Source organism: Pantherophis guttatus, chromosome 1 (genome assembly GCF_059756535.1).
Source record: "Pantherophis guttatus breed Tessera chromosome 1, ASM5975653v1, whole genome shotgun sequence".
NCBI classification, from domain to species: domain Eukaryota; kingdom Metazoa; phylum Chordata; class Lepidosauria; order Squamata; family Colubridae; genus Pantherophis; species Pantherophis guttatus.
In genome coordinates, this window is record NC_142063.1 from 218768416 (window position 1) to 218789582 (window position 21167).

General features: G+C 38.9%; 1 protein-coding gene across 2 annotated transcripts in view; it reads right to left on the minus strand.

Annotated features, from left to right (window-relative positions):
* Positions 1–853: 853 nt before the first annotated feature.
* TDRP (testis development related protein) overlaps positions 854–21167 on the minus strand; it is a 35384-nt gene continuing 15070 nt past the window's right edge. Inside the window, exons 3-5 of one of the 2 annotated variants that reach the window (XM_034436775.2) lie at positions 20022–20087; positions 6615–6718; positions 854–5451 (exon numbers count right to left, since the gene is read on the minus strand). In XM_034436775.2, the coding sequence (XP_034292666.1) occupies positions 5106–5451; positions 6615–6718; positions 20022–20087 (516 nt within the window). In that variant the 3' untranslated portion in view covers positions 854–5105. The remainder of the gene's footprint in view (positions 5452–6614; positions 6719–20021; positions 20088–21167) is intronic. The other variant, XM_034436776.2, reaches the window with a different exon arrangement.

Consider the following 21167-nt stretch of genomic DNA (forward strand, 5'->3'; position numbering starts at 1 on the left):
CACTAATTCCTTTGGAGCTAACTACAGGAACCAATAAAATGGATAGAAACTGTTAAGATGAATATGTAATTAATATCAAAAAGGGCCTTTGCTAAAAGAGAGTTGTGGGATAAATATGATAGAAAGCTTTTGCCTAGTGTGATATTGCTAGAATAATGTACAGCTTTAACAGCCTGCAAACTGCAATAAATCTGCTACAAAGGTCATTCTCAGTGATCTTACCCAAGCTCTGGAACAACATGTCCAAACATAAATGAATATTATATAGATAATTGTTTTAAAATATACTTAAAGTTAGTAAATAATTTAAATATGTGTTAGATTTAAACCCATCTTCCCTCAGTTCCCAAATTTCTTTCCTGAAATTTTCAGTGCAGTAAGGACCTACCTGTTAAAGTTATCTCTGAAAGGTTCTTGGTGCTCTCTGAGCTTGGTTGTTTTCTTGCAAAACTTTCATAGGATCTCTCAAAAAAGCCCCTTTTTTGCAGAAATTTGACTCTTGTAATAACTGTTACTATGCTTTTGATTTTTTAATATTATTCTAATTTTTTTTGTTGGCTACTTAGTTTTATTACGCATTGCATTTTTACTGACTTTTTGTCCTAAAGGTGTGGGAGACAAATATAAAAAATAAGCAGATTTTTACTGGTTTTTGGAAGAAAACTTTAAGATCAGATGCTTAAAGGCCTAGGATCAAATCAAATCAAATCAAATCAACTTAATCAATGGCACTTACACAGGTGTGGCAAATGTATGGATGCAAATCCTTTACAACTACAATAAATAGTAGCTATATTCTGCTACAGTCTTTGGAACATATAATCAATAGAATTAAATGAAAATTTTCATTAGATTGGTTTTAATTAAGTTTTTATTCATCTGTGAAAATACTATTTTTAAGTAAAACTAATAAAATACAGAAAAGGAAACATGAGCATTGTGACTAATTAAAGTCACATAAAGCATTTCACCTTCATTGACTTCAAGCCAAGAATTATGCATAGATGTAGTGAAAAGGCAACATGAACAATGTATGAATCATTACATTTGTGCAACTTTCAAGCAATGTTTTTAAAACTAATAAACCTTAGTTAAAATCAAATAGTTACAAAAAGAAAAAGGGTATGTATTGTTTAAAGGAAGGCTAACACATATCAAAGTAGTGATACATGAAAAATGCAAATAAAAAGTTGTCAAGCAAATATTCACAAGGAAAATTATATTTTAAAAATCTACAAAAGCACATCAATAAATTATATTAAAATTTAATCATTGCCTTTAAGTATTAAGTAGTTCTGCTTTAGGAAAACATGGACATAAACCAGCCATAGTGAAGGACACTTATATCCCATGAATTTTGATGACATTAAGCATACAGAAACCAATGTAATAATGTGCAACTTTTGATAGACTTTGTGCGTGTTTATAAAAGAAGTTCCATAGCTTTAATATACTAGGCAATACCTTATATATCTCAAATTTTCACTTTAGATCTGGTCTTTGGACCTTTTTCCTACTTCCAAAGCACACAGGATCCAGAATTAAGACCAAATAGACCATATTGCACATTACTGCACACAAAAGGATCCAGCAGAGCAACTGATAGCATTTTAGGGTTTCTATGGCGAGCCATCACTCAATATATAATTTGCACTGCAGGTCAGAGAGGAATGACTTGTGGTCCATGGGTTTTGTGAAGGCTATATTGAAGGATTGCCAATCACGATTGCGGCCAATGAACAGAACAGCTTTTGTAACAGTGGGGCCAAACCATCCATATCAGTTCTGCTTTTCAGGTAGATTAGCTTCATCATTACAACTCGTTATTAATACTGCAACAGCTTAAGTCAACACATAGGATGCAGATGGTGGAATTTGTTTTACAATAGGATTTAGTTTGGTAAATCTACCCATCTTTATATAAATATAGGACAAATATGTGAATATGGAATTAAGCTGGACATCACAGAAATGACATCAAGATGAAATACAGGCACTTGACAGGTATAATATGCAAGGCAGAACCTCAATCTGTCACAGTATAAAAAAGTTTTGATAAATGGTAAGTAAGAATACATATTTAACTCTTTTAAGTTTCACTCCTGGATTTGTTTCTATGTCGCATCTCAATGCCAACATACTTTTGCTTCTTTTATATGGTTATCTTCCATAAACTGTAAACCAAAGAGGTCTTTGCATAAAGAAAATGGCTATATTCTGGAATTACTTTCAATTAATTTAAAGAAATAAGGGCACACATTAGACGTAGTCAGGCAGTAAATCACTTTCAACAGATTATGCATATTTGTAAAGTTTTCTCTGAACTCAAAAGGGGTCTTAATATACTTTTACTCTCAGTGGTTTGGATACTCTGCTTTAATTTGCCCAAAGAAATATTTTTCTAAATTCTTAGTCCAGCTATAACGCTACTATAAAATCCCATTCCTGCATAGCAACTATATTTAGGCTACAATTTTACAATTTAGTATTTGAAAAGAAAAAAAAATGTTGTCTATCATTCCTCAGCACAGGACTGATGCCATTACCTTGAAATACAACTGTCAGTAGAAAAAAAAATGAAAAGCAAAAAAGGATTTGTTAATAGCTCACATTCAAGATTCAGGCTGGTTGTGGCAGCCTAGTCCACCACAATTTTACAATCTGCATGCAAGTCACTTGATCACAAGATACTGCTTGGCATAAGGGCATCTCGAAGTGCAATAGAGCAGCAAGGAAAAATTCTGTATCCTCAAAGACGTAAGACAGCACTGACATGGTGGACAAAAGCTATAAAATCTCGTTGTATAACTCAGAGATATCATATCTCTGGATTGTAGCCATAATTTGTGTCTGTGTAGTATTGATATTTCATTTTTTAATATAATTTGAAGCTTTTACCTGTAGGGAGGAATTATACCTTGGAAATGTTCTGCATAGTTATAAAACAGTCCTATAAAAAAACCTGATTCTTAAAAAAGAAATTTTGAATGTAAATTTTTAGTTTCTATATTGCTAAACAGCCCATTCTATAAGCAGTGGCATGCATGCTCAATATCGGTTTCAAGTAAGGATTGGTAACTAAGAGGCAAGAAATATGCTACCATCCTCGATCAGATACTCATTTTGCAGAACCTGAAATCAAATAATAATCAAAGTTTTGTAAGGATGAGGAAGAAAACAGTAAATTTTTCTAACCAAACATTTCTATAACAAACGATTATAATTCAAGGCACTTTTAATATTTTCTTCATTTTTGAAATCAGTAGTACTAGTAGTTAGCTGAGCAATGGCTCTTTGGTAGCTTCTCATTTAACTATAAATGTCTTCTCCAATTCAAAATTACTGGATTCCGTTCACAAGGACATATTATGTGTAAAATAACTTTTAACAAGTTTTAATCTCCAGTCTTTGAGGGAACTTCATACATGGAGCAGTCAGAAGACTGGAAAAGATGCTTATAATAAAGAATGCAAAAAAACCCCAAAAACATATATCTAATGTGTTTCCTTGTTGATTTGAAGGAAGTTGTTCAAACGAAGTCATTGAATCTCTTTCTTCTCTCATGGGGGCACATATGCATACAAAAGTACAGTGTCTTCTAACATGCTAAACGCATACATGGAACAATTTTCAACAAATGTATATATAAAAATATCCTGTTGGGGAAAGAACCCCCACATTAAGGTTAAGAGTACATTTCTTCTGCTCTCTTTGCACTGTGAAAAATTATTCTTCTTTAGTAATAAAAGTTAGCAGCAGCTAGCAAATTGTGTAACAGCAAATTAAAATAAGCATTTGTAGATAGCCAAGACAGAATGTTTGTCTCCATGAAGATGTAAAGAAAGAGCATAACCAATTAAATCTTACATAGCAGCAAAGATAAAGAGGATCATGTGGACAAAGGATACAAGGACAAAGATTGAAAAACAATTAGTCTATAAAAGGATTGTGCATAAACTGAGTGATAACATTTCTTATAGGCTGGACTTTATGAAAGGCTTGATTTCTTAGTTTTCTAAATAATACAACAGCCTAAAAATACCTCATAATATGCAATATTATTATCAGCAATGATGGTAATACATATAATGATTCAGCAGAGTAGCAACAGCAACCTGAAAAGTTTCCATATTACTCAAATTTGCTCAGTTGAGGAGTTTTTGCTTCTATTTTTGCTACAAAGTGGAGTCAAACTATATGCAACTATTTTTGTAAGGATAGAATTTGTGCTTAGGCTGACATCCAAGTTGTGTTTGCGATATATAATTCAGGATGATTGTACTTCTGCTTTAGCTAAATGATAGTTCAACACCACAATATGCAGAAGCATTATTAACATGCAGAAGAAAACAGTTTTTCTTCTGTTGCAAACATGCATCTGTGGCATGTTTCAACAGAAGAAAAACATTGGTGTTCTTGCGCTTCATGTTTGATTTGGTATTTTAGAAGAACACAGAATTTTGGCAGGTCAAAATGTCCATCTTAAGAACCATTATAAAGCCGGAACAATGAGGTATCAGCTACAAACTAGCATTTTCACAAAACAGGGAAAGCATTCAAAAAAAAGCATTCAAAAAATTTACCTGAAGTTCAAGAAATCTAAATCTTACATTAATGCAATCAATATTCAACCAGTGTATACAATCATTTCAGTTTTTAAAGAGCAACTCAAGATGATAAGACAGTGTGAATGTGGAAATTATAGGCACAAAATTGGTGTTGAACTTTGTTCAGTGAGGAAATAGTAGTCTAAGAAACCAATGAATCAACTATTAAAGAATTTGAATAATGCAGTTCTGTAAAAAGATGCAGTGTTTTGATTTGGTTTAAGTACATACATAAATCATCTAACCTAAAACAATATTTAGAACATTCCACATCTTTTGCAGATACATACAGAACAAAACTTGCACTTTTTCCTATGGACTGGGTGGATCCAAGTATTCTGGGGTTGGTGCTAGCATTTGTGGAACAGGTTCATAATATTCTAGATGTATTCTAGAAATGCATGCACCTATCCCAGATTCAGACTGGCTATTCTTGCAGAAAAACATGGAATACACTGAAGCCGAAATGCTCTACTTTGTCATAACTAACACTTTATATCATTCTAGTTCTTCCCAGTTATCAGTAAGGTTACCTTTGCTTTGTCGCCTAATGCTGACCAACCTTCCAGCTGATTTAATACTCCACCTTGAACTATTCCCTGAGCTTGCCAGGTTTGTGTACTTCGTTGAGCCTTTGGTTTCATCTTCCCAGCCTGACCAAGACGAAGAGTCACTTAGAGTATTTTCTGCATCACTGAGGTGGTCGCTGGCAGGAATCTGGGGAGGTTCCCATCCTTCAATCTCATCGGGCTTCCTGGAATGGATGTTCTGTTTTATCACCAAGCTGTCCCAAAATCCACCTTTCTTTTCTGATTTCAAATCTTCTTTAAGTTTCATATTTGTTCTGGATAACAATAAATAGTTTTATTGGAAATCATATGAAAAAGGAAGATATTTAATTGTCTAGGTCAGAGTAGATTAACATTGTTTTATCACTGGATGAAAGATGATGATTAGGATGGTTTTTCCAATATCTTCCTCTTACCATTCTAGTTTCACTCACTGAATATATTTAGCTCATTTAAGCATTTATTTTTATATTTCTGTTGTGGTCCGCCAGCAGCCTGCGGAGCTGGCAGCGCAGTCGGACAATGAGGAGGCTGGGGAGTCCTAGAGTCAGGGGAAGGCCCAGACAAGGGCTCTGCGTCGGAGGCAGAAATAGGGCCAGGGCCATCTGGGAGCGATGCGCGGACTCCGGAGCCTCCATAGGAGACAGCAGAGGAACAGGAGGAGCCTGTTCCTAATGCAAGCATGCAAAGAGCTGCCAGAAGGCAAGAGCAGCTGAAGCAAAAAGGGCAACTCGGGAGTAAGGCCAGAAGATGATTGGCCACTCCCATAAGGCTTAAAAGAGCAGCAACAAGCCGTTGGTTCTTTGTAGAAAAGCAATGTTGACTCCAGTGCTTCTTGTCAGCGTCTCTTGAACTTTGTGGGGTTTTTGCCAAGAAAAGCCTTTGGCAGGTTGCCAAAGACATCAAAGGTTGCTGATAAAGTCGTAGGACTGGTTATGAAGAATTTGTTTTGAACTAAGTTGAAAATGAATTAATTCTCAGCTGTTTTAATAAAATAAGTTTGTTCAGGACTGAATTGTTTGGTAATCATTACATGGGCCTCGATCACAACAATTTCCAACTTTTAAAAAATGGCTAAAGGCAAAAAGGGTTAACAAAAGATTAACCAGAATAGTAAAAATTAAAAGTAATTAATTTGCAAGCCTTTTAATTTCTATGAATTGGCAGTTCTAGCTGTATTATTGGGAATAATGCCAGTTTTCCCCCACAAGTCATCTATAATAATCACAGCTCCAATTCAACATAGATCTTTAAACAGAATGTTTTGTTATGAAAAACAATGCAGAATTTAAGTGTACTGTATATTGTCTAATTTTCTGGAATCTTAGTTACTTTTTCCTGATTTATTGCCTTACTTCTAGCTTTAATAATTTGAGTAAACTTATTACAAGATAGCTTGTTACATTTAGTATCATTTTACACTCCATTATATACATACCCTTTAGATTTTGGAGATCTACATCCTGTTAATAATTGTTGTTCATCATCTTTATTAAATATGGAGGTTACTTCTTTCCAACCCCGAAAGCCTGCACCTTGAACCTAATAATATAATAAAAATATTTATAAATAATTCGATGAAATATGGCAACAGTGCAGAAAACGTTTAATAGTTAAAGTTTATTTTCTTTCATAAGTTTAATATAATTTGAAATTTTTATTGTATCCTAGTTGCAACTTGTTTTAAAACAATTGTAATGCAATAATAAGGCATTAATAGTAATAAACCTTTAAATTTCCTAAAATTTCTATGCTATTTTTTTTCTGGCATTACATTTTAAAGAATCTGTGAAAAACATTAGATTCAGATTCAGCCCAATGCTTTTGTTGTCTAAAGTGGAGATTGGCAGTCTGCTGCTCCCAACTGTACACAATATTCACTGACCTCCAAATATAATTTTACAAATTAAAATGTATTTTTAAAAAACTTTAAAGTGCCAAATTCTCATGACATTTTTACCACTTTTTTAAAATTACTTTATTGATGTTCCTAATCTGCTTTAATATTTATATGGCCCAGATGCTTTAGTCATTAATCTAAATATCTCATAGTAACTTTGTAAGTTTTTTAATCTATACTGCTCAATAATTAGACATGTTAAATTTGTGCTTTAGAAAAAATTACTTGCTTAGATCTATAAATAAAACAAATAAATACTCTAAATCTCAGAGTGATTTTAAACCTGGTGTTGCTTACAATAATTTATTCACCCAGATCAGAATCAGAAACTTCTCACCCCGATGTTGTGGTACATTTCAGCATCTTTTAAAACTGTTGCTATCATATCCAACGTGTTTATCCTAGGAGTCCATTTTGATGCTCAGGTCTTATGTTTCTGCAAGGATGTACCAGAAGTCTTGAACCAGTAGAGCTTTTGAGTCTGGTTGAAATTGAACCCCAGAGTAAGATACAAGTTGTTCTCTGTGCAGATGAATCTTAATTGTCTTCAGTAATAATTCTGAATAGAGTATACTTCTCTTGAAAGAGCAGATCTGCAGACTGGAAAGCTCTGGATCTCATAGCTATTCCAAAGTGCATTATGGCCAGCAAGTACTTTGTCCAGCTTCAGTTGAACAAAGTTGAGTCCCTCCCTGGAACAGAAGGCCCCAGCCATGATGGCTCATGTGTTTATCCCAGTGGTGACTTGTATACTATACTTAACATCATTACCTAAGCTCCTACAGTGCAGTCTACATAAGCCTGCCTTTGTACACAACTTGGAAAGTATGACTGGTGCAAAATACAGCAAACAAACTAGCAAATTACTCATCATGCTCACGTAACACATGTTTTACAATCATTGCATTGGACACTATTAAATTTCTCTGTGCAATTCAAAGCCTTGGATTTAATCCATAAATATTTATATGGCTTAGCATTTACAGACTTACAGCCTCCTCTGTATGGGGATGGCACATCCAATTTATCTGCACAGTACATAATTCTCACTAAGACTTTTGCTGATTCTCAGATGTGTGTGTAGGTGGGGAGGAACACAAACAATGGTTTCCAGCTGTGGGCCCCATTTATAGAATGGCTGCGCTCTGGATGTCAGGCCAGCATCCCCACTGCTAGCCTTTCAGAATCCACTGAAGATTGAATTGTCCCAGAAAGCATTTGGGCAATGAAAACTATCACTATTCTGTTAATTGGATTGTTGTGAATTGCCCAGAATTTGGTGAAATTCAAGTGCCATTCAAGTTTAATGAATTATTAACTAACATGAATAATTATTTGCATTATTGCTTTTTTGTTTATTCTAGTTTTGTGTCTCTAAGAGTTGTTTTACACTATTGTATACTGATGAATCATTTGAGATTCAGTATTATAAAAAAATATTAAAAAATACATTATCCTTGTTCTTGTCTGAAATATGAAATCAGTTCATCATATCATGTCAGAACTATGCCATTTTATATAAAAGAGTCCAGCTGTGACTCACTGTGCCTTCCTGGAATATAGCAGAGAATCCATTTTTATTTTCTAGTCAGTTTTTAAAATCTGCTGATTATAATGGGTTTTGCAAAAATGTTGTAAATGTTGACGCATTGTAACTTTATAAAGAGAATTTCAAGGTTGCTGGCTTTCTACACTAAATCTAAATGGTACATTATTTGGCTAGGAAGAAATGTTTAACTGAATGCGACAAGAGGAATCTCAAGTAAAACATTGGAGCATGGCATTAAAAAAACTAAAAGAACTTCGAACCATCCCATTCCATTCTCCTCTCCTCTTCCTCTTTCTTCGGTCTCCCTTGGCAAAAAACAAAACAAAAACCTAGTGCTTATATGGCCACTAAATCACAGAGTCCTCACTCTATTACAATATACTATAATACTGCATACATTAAATATTTGTGTGCCACTGTTTTAGTGATGTTTCTGATTAACAAATACATGTAGGGAAGTAATTTTTCAGCAGAATTAAATCAGTCTTGTCTGGTAGCAACTTTTGTTTAGGAAACATTCAAAAATTCTATTGCAGGATGTACTATATCAAAGGAAAGTTTTAAATTGGGCCTCTTCCTGGAATGTTAAAACAGTTTCCCTGCAGTTTGTTTATGCATTTTGGGGGAGAATAATACATTTTATAACTTAAATGAAATTCCTGTTATTTAAGTGAGCACTTTTCATATTACCCTTTAAAATGCACCATATGAGACTAAATATAGCATAATTGTATATCGTAATATCTAGTTTGTTGTAGTAAGTTAATGGTTTTATCAAGGAACTAAAAGATTTTTGGTCAGAAGAAATTTGGCATGAAAATATATAATTTTATATCTTTATTTTTGTTTCTTTTTTTAAAAAAGCCTTGGCTTACTTTTTGAGAAATTTAAATATTTTAAATTACCTAATAAATTATTTAACACTATCATTACTGCAGATCCTAGTGACTTTATGTTCATTCTTTTATATATAGAAGGTATGATGCTATATTAATGATTGACCTTCCATAAATAATGAACTGATTATATATTTTAATTTAAACTGCACATAATTGACATTACTTGTCCCAGCTTCTGCCAATCTAGCATTCAGAAGCACGTAAAAATGCAAGTAGAAAAATAGGGACCACCTTTAGTGGGGAGGTAACAGTGTTCCGTGCGCCTTTGGCGTTTAGTCATGCTGGCCACATGACCATGGAGATGTCTTCTGACAGCGTTGGCTCTTTAGCTTTGAAATAGATGAGCACCGTCCCCTAGAGTTGGAAACAACTAGCACATTTGTGCGAGGGGAACCTTTTATCTTTACCTTAAGGACAACAAAGAAGGCACTAACTCCATAATGGAAAGTTATGTCGGTCAGGGGTCCCCAAACCCTGGGCCACTACCGGGCCTTGAGCCTTTTGCAACCGGGCTGCAGAAGTGGCGGGTGAGTGTATGCGCCAGAACCATCTTCTCTCCACTCCTTGCCAGTCCACAAAGCCAGAAAGATTGGGGAAGTCTGATGTAGGTAGTCCTCAACTCACAATTCATTCTCTTAGTGACTGAAGTTACAGAAATGCTGAAAAAAGTGACTTACAACTGATCCTTCACTGATGACCACCACAGCATCCCCACGGTCACCTGATCAAAAGTTGGCAATTGGCATGTATTTATGATGATGGTTGCAGTATCCCAGGGTCATGTGATTGCTATTGGCACCTTTCCAATTGGCTTCCAACAAGGAATGTCAATGGAGGAAACTAAATTTACATTCAGAATGGTCTGATTCATTAACAACTGCAGTGATTCACTTAAAGAGCCCAGAAAAAAAATGATGTAAAATTAGGCATGACTCACTTAACAACTGCTTCATTTAGCAATGGAAAGTGCTGGTACAATAGTGGTCATAAGTCAAGATCTACGTGTACTACTGTGTTTCCCTGAAAATGAGACTGGGTCTTATATTAATTTTTGCTCCAAAAGACGCATTAGGGTTTTTTTTCCAGTTAGTTCTTATTTGCAGGAAAAACGGTACTAAATGTATCCTGAAAAATCATGCTATGGGATGATTATTTTCAGGGAAACACGGTAGTTTTACATTACTGTTAATGATAATAGATTTATTGTACACAGGACAGTATGACTTTAACTTTGTAAGATTGCCTAGGATATCTTTGGAAAAGATTAAAAAAAATTAAAAGATAAGCTTTTATTAAAATCTAAATATAACTATCTTAACCTATATGACATACTTAGCAACTTACAGTTTTAAAATTATAAGATGTAATATGTACATAAATTCAAACTTTTGTTTAAAGCTTTTTATTTTATTAAGTTCACTGATGTTAAATTATACTTTACACACTACACTTGATCTTAGCCAAAAGGCCGAGAAGCCTTTAAAAATGTAACAGAAAAAAGGCAGGTTTCTTCTGAACCATTTTCACAAAGCAACTACATGGCATTTTGCAATTCAATATGCTGTATAACCATCATCTATGCTATTGCTATGTTCATCCATCATTAGATCTCTGTCTCTATATTAAAAGATATAAAGATGGATAATGAAATCTATAAATTCATAGTTCTTAACCAGCTGAATCCTATTATGAAATATTTTGTTCACATGCTAAATATCAAAAATTTACAATATTATCATTAATCATGTTGTTATGGGTCATCGCACAGTCAGCCAGATATTCAGACAGGATTTAGTTTTTTTATCCACCTGAGTCTTTCCTAAGAATCTGGGAGAGGCAGATGTTGATGTCTGATAGTTTTAGAGGTACCATCGCAGGATGAAAGATGTTCTGAGTAAAGCTGCCTTTTGCAACCGATGGTGAATTTGTCACCATCGATGATATTCAAATCATACTTCGGTTGTTTTGGGATTGCACCAAGGTGCCTATTTCTATTGGCTTTCTTTTGCCACAGTTGTTCTATTTCTATTTGCAGGTCTTCGTATTTTGCTATCTTTTCCAGTTCTTTCTCATCTATTCTGCTGCCTCCAGGTACTGCCACGTCCATTATTCAGAGTTTTCTTTGTCTTTCTTATTATTGACAATTACTAAGTCTGAGGTGCCTATAGTTTTGAATTCTAGATCCCAGAGTATTTCAGCTTTTTCATTTTCTATAGCTTTCTTCATTTTATGGTCCCACCAGTTCTTGTTTGCTAGCAATGGTATTTTTGCAGATCTTCCAGTGCACCGTTGTTGCTATTATTATTTTATTTATTTATTAAACAAATTTACATAGTCACCCAACTCGCATCCAGTGATTCTGGTGGCTTATATTAAAATTCGTAATTATTTATTTATTTATTTAATTTGATTTGATTTCTATTCCACCCTTCTTCAACAGGACTCAGGGCGGTGAACAGCCGAGATAAAACATAACATATAAAATTTAAAAAACAGTTTAAAAGACATTAATTAATTTCGGCCCTCAATTTAAAACAACCCAGTTAAAACCAATTTCAAATTAAAACCGAAAGGATGGGATCAAGCCAGCCTCGGCCAGATGAAACAGATGTGTTTTCAGGGCCCAACGAAAAGTCCGGAGGTCTGGTATCGTGCGTATCTCTGGGGGTAGGTAGTTCCAGAGGGCAGGTGCCGCCACAGAGAAAGCTCTCCCCATGAGGGTCGCCAGCCGACATTGTCTGGCCAACGACACCCTGAGGAGGCCCTCTCTGTGCGAGCGAACTGGCCAGTGGGAGGCTATTGGTGGCAGAAGGCGGTCTCGTAGGTACCCCGGCCCTAAGCCATGGAGTGCTTTAAAGGTGATCACCAACACCTTGAAGCACACCGGAAGACCACTGGAAGCCAGTGCAGCTCCCACAGGAGAGGTGTCACATGGGAGCGCCCCGTTGCTCCCATAATCCCCCGCGCGGCCACATTCTAGACCAACTGGAGCCTCCAGGTGCACCCCAAGGGGAGCCTCATGTAGAGAGCATTGCAGTAGTCCAGGCGGGAAGTGACAAGTGCCTGAGTGACCATGTGTAGGGAGTCCCGATCCAGAAAGGGACACAACTGGCGTATCAGGTGGACCTGATAAAAAGCCCCCCTGGCCACGGCCGTCATATGCTCTTCTAAACACAGCCGTGCATCCAGGAGGACGCCCAAGTTGCGAGCCCTCTCCGTGAGGGCCAGTGATTCACCACCAATAGCCAGCGATGGCACCAGCTGGCTATATCAGGATGCCGGAAGCCACAGCCACTCGGTCTTGGAAGGGTTGAGTCGAAGCCTGTTTCTCCCCACCCAGGCCCGCACGGCCTCCAGGCACTGGGACATCACTTCAAGGGCATCATTGGGGTGGCCTGGGGTGGAGATGTACAGCTGAGTGTCATCAGCGTACTGATGGAACTCCACCCCAAAGCCACGGATGATCTCACCCAGCAGCTTTACATAAATGTTGAACAGAAGGGGCGAGATGACGGACCCTTGCGGCACCCCACAAACAAGGAGCCTCGGGGTCGACCGCTGCCCCCCTGCCAACACAGATTGCGACCGGTCAGAGAGGTAGGAGGAGAACCACCGCAAAATGGTGCCCCCCACCCCCAACCCCTCCAATCGGTGCAACATCATACCATGGTCGATGGTATCAAAAGCCACTGAGAGATCTAACAGGACCAGGATAGAAAAACAACCCCTATCTCGATCCCTCCAGAGATCATTCACCAACGCGACCAATGCCATTTCCGTGCTGTGCCCAGCCTGAAGCCGGACTGGAGCGGATCTAGATAGACAGCTTCATCCAGGTACTGTGGAAGCTGCCGCGCAACCACACTCTCAACAACCTTCGCAATAAAACGAAGGTTGGAGACTGGACGATAGTTTCCCAAAACAGCCGGATCCAGAGAGGGCTTCTTGAGGAGGGGCCTCACCACTGCTTCTTTCAAGGCAGCCGGTAGGACACCCTCGCTCAAGGAAATGTTAATAATCCTCTGGAGCCAGCCTCGTGTAACCTCCCGGGAAGCCAGCACCAACCAGGAGGGACACGGGTCCAATAAACATGTGGTCGCCTTCAGCCGTCCCAGAATCCTGTTCATGTCCTCGGGAGCCACAGGATCAAACTCCTCCCAGATAACACTCTCAGGATCTGCCTCAATCATCCCGTCCAGACTTACCCAGTCAGAGGCCAGGCCTTCCCCAATCTGAGTGATCTCATCATACAGATACTGCACAAAATCCTCAGCTCGACCCTGCAAGGGATCATCCCGCGGGTCACCCTAAATAGGGCAGCTGGGCGATTATCTGACGATGCAATAAGGGCGGCAAAATAGCTAGATTTTGCCGCTTTTATCGCCACTAGGTAGGTCTTAATATGAGACCTCACCAGTGTTCAGTCGGATTCGGAACGGCTGGTCCTCCAACTGCTCTCCAGGCGTCTTTTCCGGCGCTTCATCTCCTTGGAGAACCAAGGAGCTAAGTAAGTTCGGTGCCAGGTCAGAGGCCGCGAAGGCACGACGCGGTCCAAAGCCCCGGCGGCCGCACTGTCCCAGGCGGCCACCAGGTCTTCAGCCGAGTCATGAGCCAGAGTCTCAGGAAATGGCCCAAGCTCCATCTGGAACCTATCAGGATACATCAGGCGCCTGGGGCGGAACCACCTAGTCGGTCCCACCTCCCTGCGGCGGGGTGTAGCGGTTAGAAAGTCAAGTCAAAGGAGCGAGTGGTCAGACCATGACAAGGGTTCGATGACTATATCCCCTGTATCAAGGCTACTCGACCACTGACCATAGATAAAAACTAAGTCCAGAGTGTGCCCGCCCGTGTGAGTAGGGCCATGAATTAACTGAGTCAGGTCCATGGCCGTCATGGAAACCATGAACTCCCGAGCCACCTCAGACGTTTCACCGATAGATGGCAGGTTGAAATCCCCCATGACCAAAAGTCTGGGGCTATCAACCGCCACCTCAGCTATGACGTTGAGCAGCTCAGGCAGGGCCGTTGCCATGTGGCAGGGAGCTAGGTACGTGCTCAACAAGCCCATCTGCACTCCACGGCCCCACTTCACAAGAAGGGACTCACATCCGGCTATCTGTGGAACAGTGGTCTCCCTTGGATCAAGACCTTCCTTTATAATAACCACCACCACCCTGCCCCTGCCCTGAGCTCTCGGCTGGTGGAATGCACGGAAGCCTGGTGGGCACATATCTACGAGGGGAATTCCCCTCTCCTGGCCCAACCAGGTCTCCATAATACCTGCCAGGTCCGCTCCCCCCTCCTGAATAAGATCGCAAATGAGGGGGGCTTTATTTACCATGGACCTGGCATTGCACAGCAACAGCCGAAGGCTCGGGCCCTGAGAGTCTAAACAGCTTGGGGAACGAGAAGGGCTATGGGGACCGGGACGTGCCACCGCTCGGAGATAGCAAGTGCGCTTCCCCACCGCATGATATGGCCCCCTGCTCCCGCCATATCTGCCCCTCCCACTCAGCATATTGATGGAAAAGCCCTCAGCAGAATGAACTCGAATGCCCCCCTTGCCCCCAGAATCTGCACCCTCCGTGGCCCGACTGGCAGCTGGGCCAGACCCCTCCCCCATGGGTTAACCCCCAAACCCACACAACCCTCCCCCACCTAGAACACCTTAAAAATCTATCTAAAAATTTCCCCAGAAAACCCCTCAATCCCCTTTTTGCAACATACCACCTCTCGGGGTGCCAAAGCCTGTCATAAAGGTAGGCCCTCGATAGAGTGGAGGGCCACACCTGCGAGGGGGGAATCTCGCAGAATAAGAAGCTCCGCTGACGAATACATCTAAATAATCGGGGGAAGCCCATGGCCAGGAGGTTAATAGAGTTGGTCCAAATTCCGGAAAAGGGATATCCAGTCAGGGCCAAGTCAATAAACTCCACTGCTCTCTCACAGCAGTGGATGGAGTCTTAAGCCATTTCGGGGCTAGATGTCGACACCAGCACCCTCTCATGAAAGCTGGGAAGGGCCAAGAACCACAGTCATCGTCCAACTCCATACCAGACTTGAAATCCAGGGTATATCACTCTACAATTGGGAAGCATTGATGACAACCACCAATCTACAGGACCACGGGCCAGGAAGAGACTCCGGTGGCTGCACCTTAAGCGAATCAGGAGGCCATAAAAAAGTCCATGGGAGGCAGATGTCACATTGTCCAGAGGCCACCTCCAGATGATAAATAGCCTCACAGAGGCTAATAGACCACACGAGGCACAGAAGACCTGGCCAGAGATCTTTCACGGCCAATGGGGTCAACAATGCTTCTAGCTCACCCCCATCCACATGAGGGAGGGGGGAAAGCCTCTGGAACGACCAGGGGTGGGCCCTCTCCAAGTGGGTCACCCCCCCCATGGCTGCAACAGGCAGTCCCAAAAACGTTGGTAGCATAGTTGGTATAATGGTCAGAGTGCCCCTCGCTCTCCCAATGCAGGCCTCCTGTCCCTCTTCGCCCTCTCTGATGTCATCCCCCACAGCTGCTCGTCCCAGCGTCGCAGCCAGCACCAACATCGATGTCGCCAGCCCTCCTGCCATCCCCACGGATTCCCCTGGAGTGCCAACGAGGGGCAGCATCGCCGTCGTTCCGTCAGCCCAGCGGCCGCGGGGAGACGCCGAGGCCACTCTCACCCGGCTGCAAAGCCGCAGCATAGCCGCCTCCGCGCTCGTCCTAGCCGTCGTGTCCTGGAGAGCAACGAGCTCTCAAGATATCAGAAGAGACCAGTGGGAAGCTCCCCTCACCGGGCATGGGGCATAACTAGCTGGTCCGGCCCCCGAAACCCCCAAAAAGCCAGGAATAGTCCCCCCCCGGCATCGCCGCTGCTCAGCTGAGAGCGGCCATCTTGGACATGCGCAGAAGAAGAAAACCATATGTAACCATAAGCATCTCTCTCACAGACACAAACACATATACACATACATCAGTGGTACCGAGTGTGCAGCTTGCTTACGTACAGTGTTGGTGGAGGTGGTTCCTTTATTAGGGTATGTTTTCTACTTGATTGTTTGTCTGAGTGTTGGTTGCTGGAGTGGATATGTTGTCTTTTTTGTTTCCTTCTTAGCTTTTCTGTTGCCTTTTTAAAATGATGTGTAAATGTGGTGTATCTCTACGTTGATATTGATGGCTGATTTATCTAAATGCCAAGTTTCCAGCAATTCCCTGAATCTTTTTGGGTTTAGCTTGGTTAGGATGCTCACATTTTCCCAACTGAAACTATGTTGAAGCCTGTCCATGTGCTGTGACATTAAGGAGTTCTCATCATGCCTTTCGAGTGCTTGTTGGTGTTCATGGATGTGCTCTGCTACGCTATTGCTGTCTGTCTCACATAATGGATGTTATAGTTCTTACACAGTATGTTGTACATGAATCCTGTTTTTGTTTCTTGGATTACTGGGTCTTTTTGTTTACTTAAGATATTTTGGAGGGCTTTGGTTGGTTTGTGTGCCATGGTGATGCCATGAGGTTGTAACAATCTATAGACTTTTTCTGATGTATGGTAGTGTTATCCTTTTCATTGCTTGTCTTGGTTGTGCTGTAGTGGCTTGAGTAATCACACACTTTTTGATAAAGTTGCGTAGGTATTCATTTTGTCAACAGATGTTATATGGGGTGATCTGTTTCTGTTTTCTGGTGTTCTGGGTTGCTGTAATGTGTTTGTACTCATCTGAATAATAATCATACACAGCTTCTCTTGTGGAAGTTGGGATATTATTTTGGTAACGGAGCACTTGGTTAGTGTGGTTTGCTTTTCAACAGATTTGCTTTTCTAATCAAGGAACTATGAAGGAGAAAACTACATCCCAACACTGGCAAGGTAAGCTATTATACATAAAGAAGAACCAAACTCAACATTCACTAGCAATGAGGGTGTTATCTAATTGGATAATAAAACATCTGCAAGGAAACAACCAAGCTCAGAGTGTACCAAGTACTCCACAGTCAATAATGTGTCCACCCAACTGCTGAAGATTTCTTGCATGTTTAGAGAGGGTCATGATTTTGGTCTGGGCAAAATTTAAAATTAATTCTTTCTTGTTGCGATATGGGTTGCAAGCTCTCTTAAGGCTTACTGGAGCCACAGATAAAATTGCAGCATCAAAAATATACTGATACATCTACTTGTTTAGGAGAATGAAAACATGTTTCCTTAGATGAGGCCCCAATAATTTATGTATTAAATGAAACTGCAGTCAATACATTTGACTAACTCATTTCCTTACAGATATTACTTTAGTGACATGTCCTTGATTTTTGATTTGATACTTTTGCATCCTCATAAATTTGATACTTTCGCATTTGATACTTTTGCATCCTCATAAATTTTAAATATCAAAAGCAGCAGACATTTTTGTTACTGAAGTGTTTTTAAAGTTTTAGTACAGCTAGTACTCCACTTACAACCACAATTGGGCACATAATCTGAGTTGTTGAATGAAGCAGTCATTAAGCAAGATACCATATGATTGCTTTGCTTAAAGACCGCAATCCTAGATCTCCCAATAGCAGTTAGGTGACCATGCACTTCACCTTAAGTGGTGCATCTGGGAGAAGACCCAGGACCTTCATGGAAGAGCAGGAAAGGGGCCAAATCTCCCACCATGCTTGGGAGACCTGGGCCTTCTCCTTGCTCCACTGTAGAGAACGATCACAAGAATGCTGGCATTTGCTAGCATTTTCATCAGATTTGAGATATCCATTCCTCCAGCGCGCCATAGAAAGGACCTGAAATCTGGCAAAAATTCTAGGGAACGTCACTGTTCTGGAATGTTCAGAATGCTGGCCTTTGTTAAGTGTTTTCCCCTTCCCTCCAAAAGGGAAAACTCTACCAAATTCTTCTGGAGGGAAAAATGCTAGCAAGCACCAACATTTACTTTGCCAGCCTCCAAATACTAGCCTTCACTAGATTAACTCCAAAAAAATAGTAGGGTTCTATGTATGGATTAGCACAATCAGACATTGCCAGGATTCTCTCATAGCTTTCATTTTTTGTCATGGTTTAACTGTTTATATGTTTTTGGATTTCTGTAAATCAGATGTTAAACAAAAAGCAGGTTTCCTTTATACAGTTAGAAGTATTGGTTAAATACTGACTCAGACACCTCCTAGCATCTTGGCACTCATGATCAAACTATGTATGGGGTATATTTGTATGTTTTCTGGAAATGAAGAATTGCAATGTTCTTAACATTTGCTGAAACAACTTAATTATAGCTATCCAGCATAGCATCATCCGATACATCATCTGCTGGCTCTGATGCAATCAATTTGACAATCATAACTTCTTGCTGAGGAATCATTCAATGAAAGCAGGGACAGAAGTCCTCCATTACAGTTGCATTACAACAAGGTGATAATTCCAAGCTATCGAAAGTCCTCAAAAATAAAGTGCCCAGGAAGTGACTGCTTTTAAGACAATTGCTACAATAAACTTTGAAAATTGGGGGGATTAAGTTCTGCAATAGCCCAGAAAAATTATTTACACAATAAAATCAAGAAGGCATATCCAAGGATTACTTGGACAGATTTTCTTTAATACTGCAAGTCATAATCTATTTTCTAGTTTTATTTTTTTTAACCCTCAAAATATTAATATATCGGAAGTTTGAAAAGCAGGTTTAAGAACTAGTTCTTACACACAGAAATGTATAGATGACCTTGAGTTTGAGTCTTGGTGACTTCAATCATGTAATTTTCATTGCAATATTTGTTATAGAATTAGTTTACTACTGCCTTCTTCCAGATTTGTTTTACTCTCCCAATCTAGTCAACAGCTCTGAAATTAGTATGTGGTTCCCCATTAGAACTGGAATGGGAATGGGAATAGAATAGAATAGGAGAATAGAAATAGAATAGAATATAAAGAATAGAATATAGAAATAGAAATAGAATAGAAAAGAAAAGAAATAATTTGGCCAAGTGAAATTTGTCTCTTGTGCAGAAGCTCTCAGTGTACATGCAAAGCAACAGAGTAATCATCATCATCATAATAATCATAATCAACAAGAGTAAAGAAGATAAGTAAAGAAGATGGATCTGACCCTGCTTAGATTCGGAGAACAGTTAAAATCAACTAGATGCTGCCATATGCTAAACTGATTAAATAGCTAAATTTGCCCATAAGAAATCTATCTATCCAGCAGAAACATTGATTATGTAACATTAAAATTTAGATCCCCAAAACAAACAAATTAGAGTTGAAAGTGTCATACACAATCTCCTAATATAAAGAACATAAACTGACATGTGTTATTTTGTTATGAAATACAAACAAAAATATACCTAATAATACAATAGTAAGAATTTAAAGTTTAATAGAATATAATAAATCATCTTGTTACAGTCATAACAAAAGAATCTTGCTTGAACAAATAGTAGTGTACTTAAAACATTCCCAATAGGAGAAATCCAAAATAAAGTTTAAATTCACATCTCAAAAATAAACAAACCTTTGTTGCGAGTTGTGAAACAGAAGATGTTACTTCATCCTGAAGACATGAATCCTTGTTCTTAGTCTAAAAAAGAATAAATAACTATAAATTTCAAAAGAGTTTAACAAACGTTTGTGATGAATAAGAAATAACAAGAATGGATAATATTGAATAAAGATACTACTGGCATATAAATAATGTACTTGGTCCATATTTAGTTTTCTCTCCTATTGTTTCGTTAAAAACAAGATTCCATGGCAAAACATTCATAAGCACATGCCACTTGAACAAAGAAGGGAAGCACCCAAATAAACTTAGTAATGTAGACCAAATTCTTCACTGAATTTTGATTACAATATATCTACTACTATGCTAGCTGAACACATACTTGAAAGAATAAATACAGAATATACACAGACCAGAGATTACATTCCAGAAAGAAAGATGAAAGATAACAAGAGTTATCATAAATGCCACAGAATTCATCAATATTATGAAAAAAGAAGGCAGGAGTAATATTTCTAGACTTGGAAAAAGCCTTTGACAATTTGGAACAGGCTGTTTTTACTACAGGTCTTAAACAGAATTAATCCTGGAGAAGAATTTGAAACATGTGGAGAATATGTAGTCAAGGCAAGCAGCAAAGATGAAATACTCTCCACAGGCTTTTCAATTAGCATAGGCACAAGGCAAGGATGTCCATTATCCCCTTTACTTTTTGTGACTGCTCTGGAAGTCGTGACCACAAGATATGAAAAGATAATAGATAATTGGAATGAACAAGAAATACAGGATAATATGAAATGCTATGGACTTGATGTAGTACTAAAACCTGATTATAAGCACAAAATTCCATAGTTGATGAAAGTAACAAAAGATATGGTTGCTTTTCTGAATATAAAATCAATTAAAGGGAAAAAAAGATAATAACAAGGTCCTTAATTTACAAAGAAGAAAATGTGAAAAAAAAAAAAAGAGTGGCTGTGAGATAATAAAAGATCCAGTGAAATATTTAGGACTTTACTTGACAGGATGCAATAAAGACCTATTTGAAAACAATTACACCAATGATTTTTTACTTTAAGGATAATTACAGTAAGAAAGATCTGAACATATATGCCAACACAACATATCTGTACTCAAGAAATAGATTGAAGACACTAC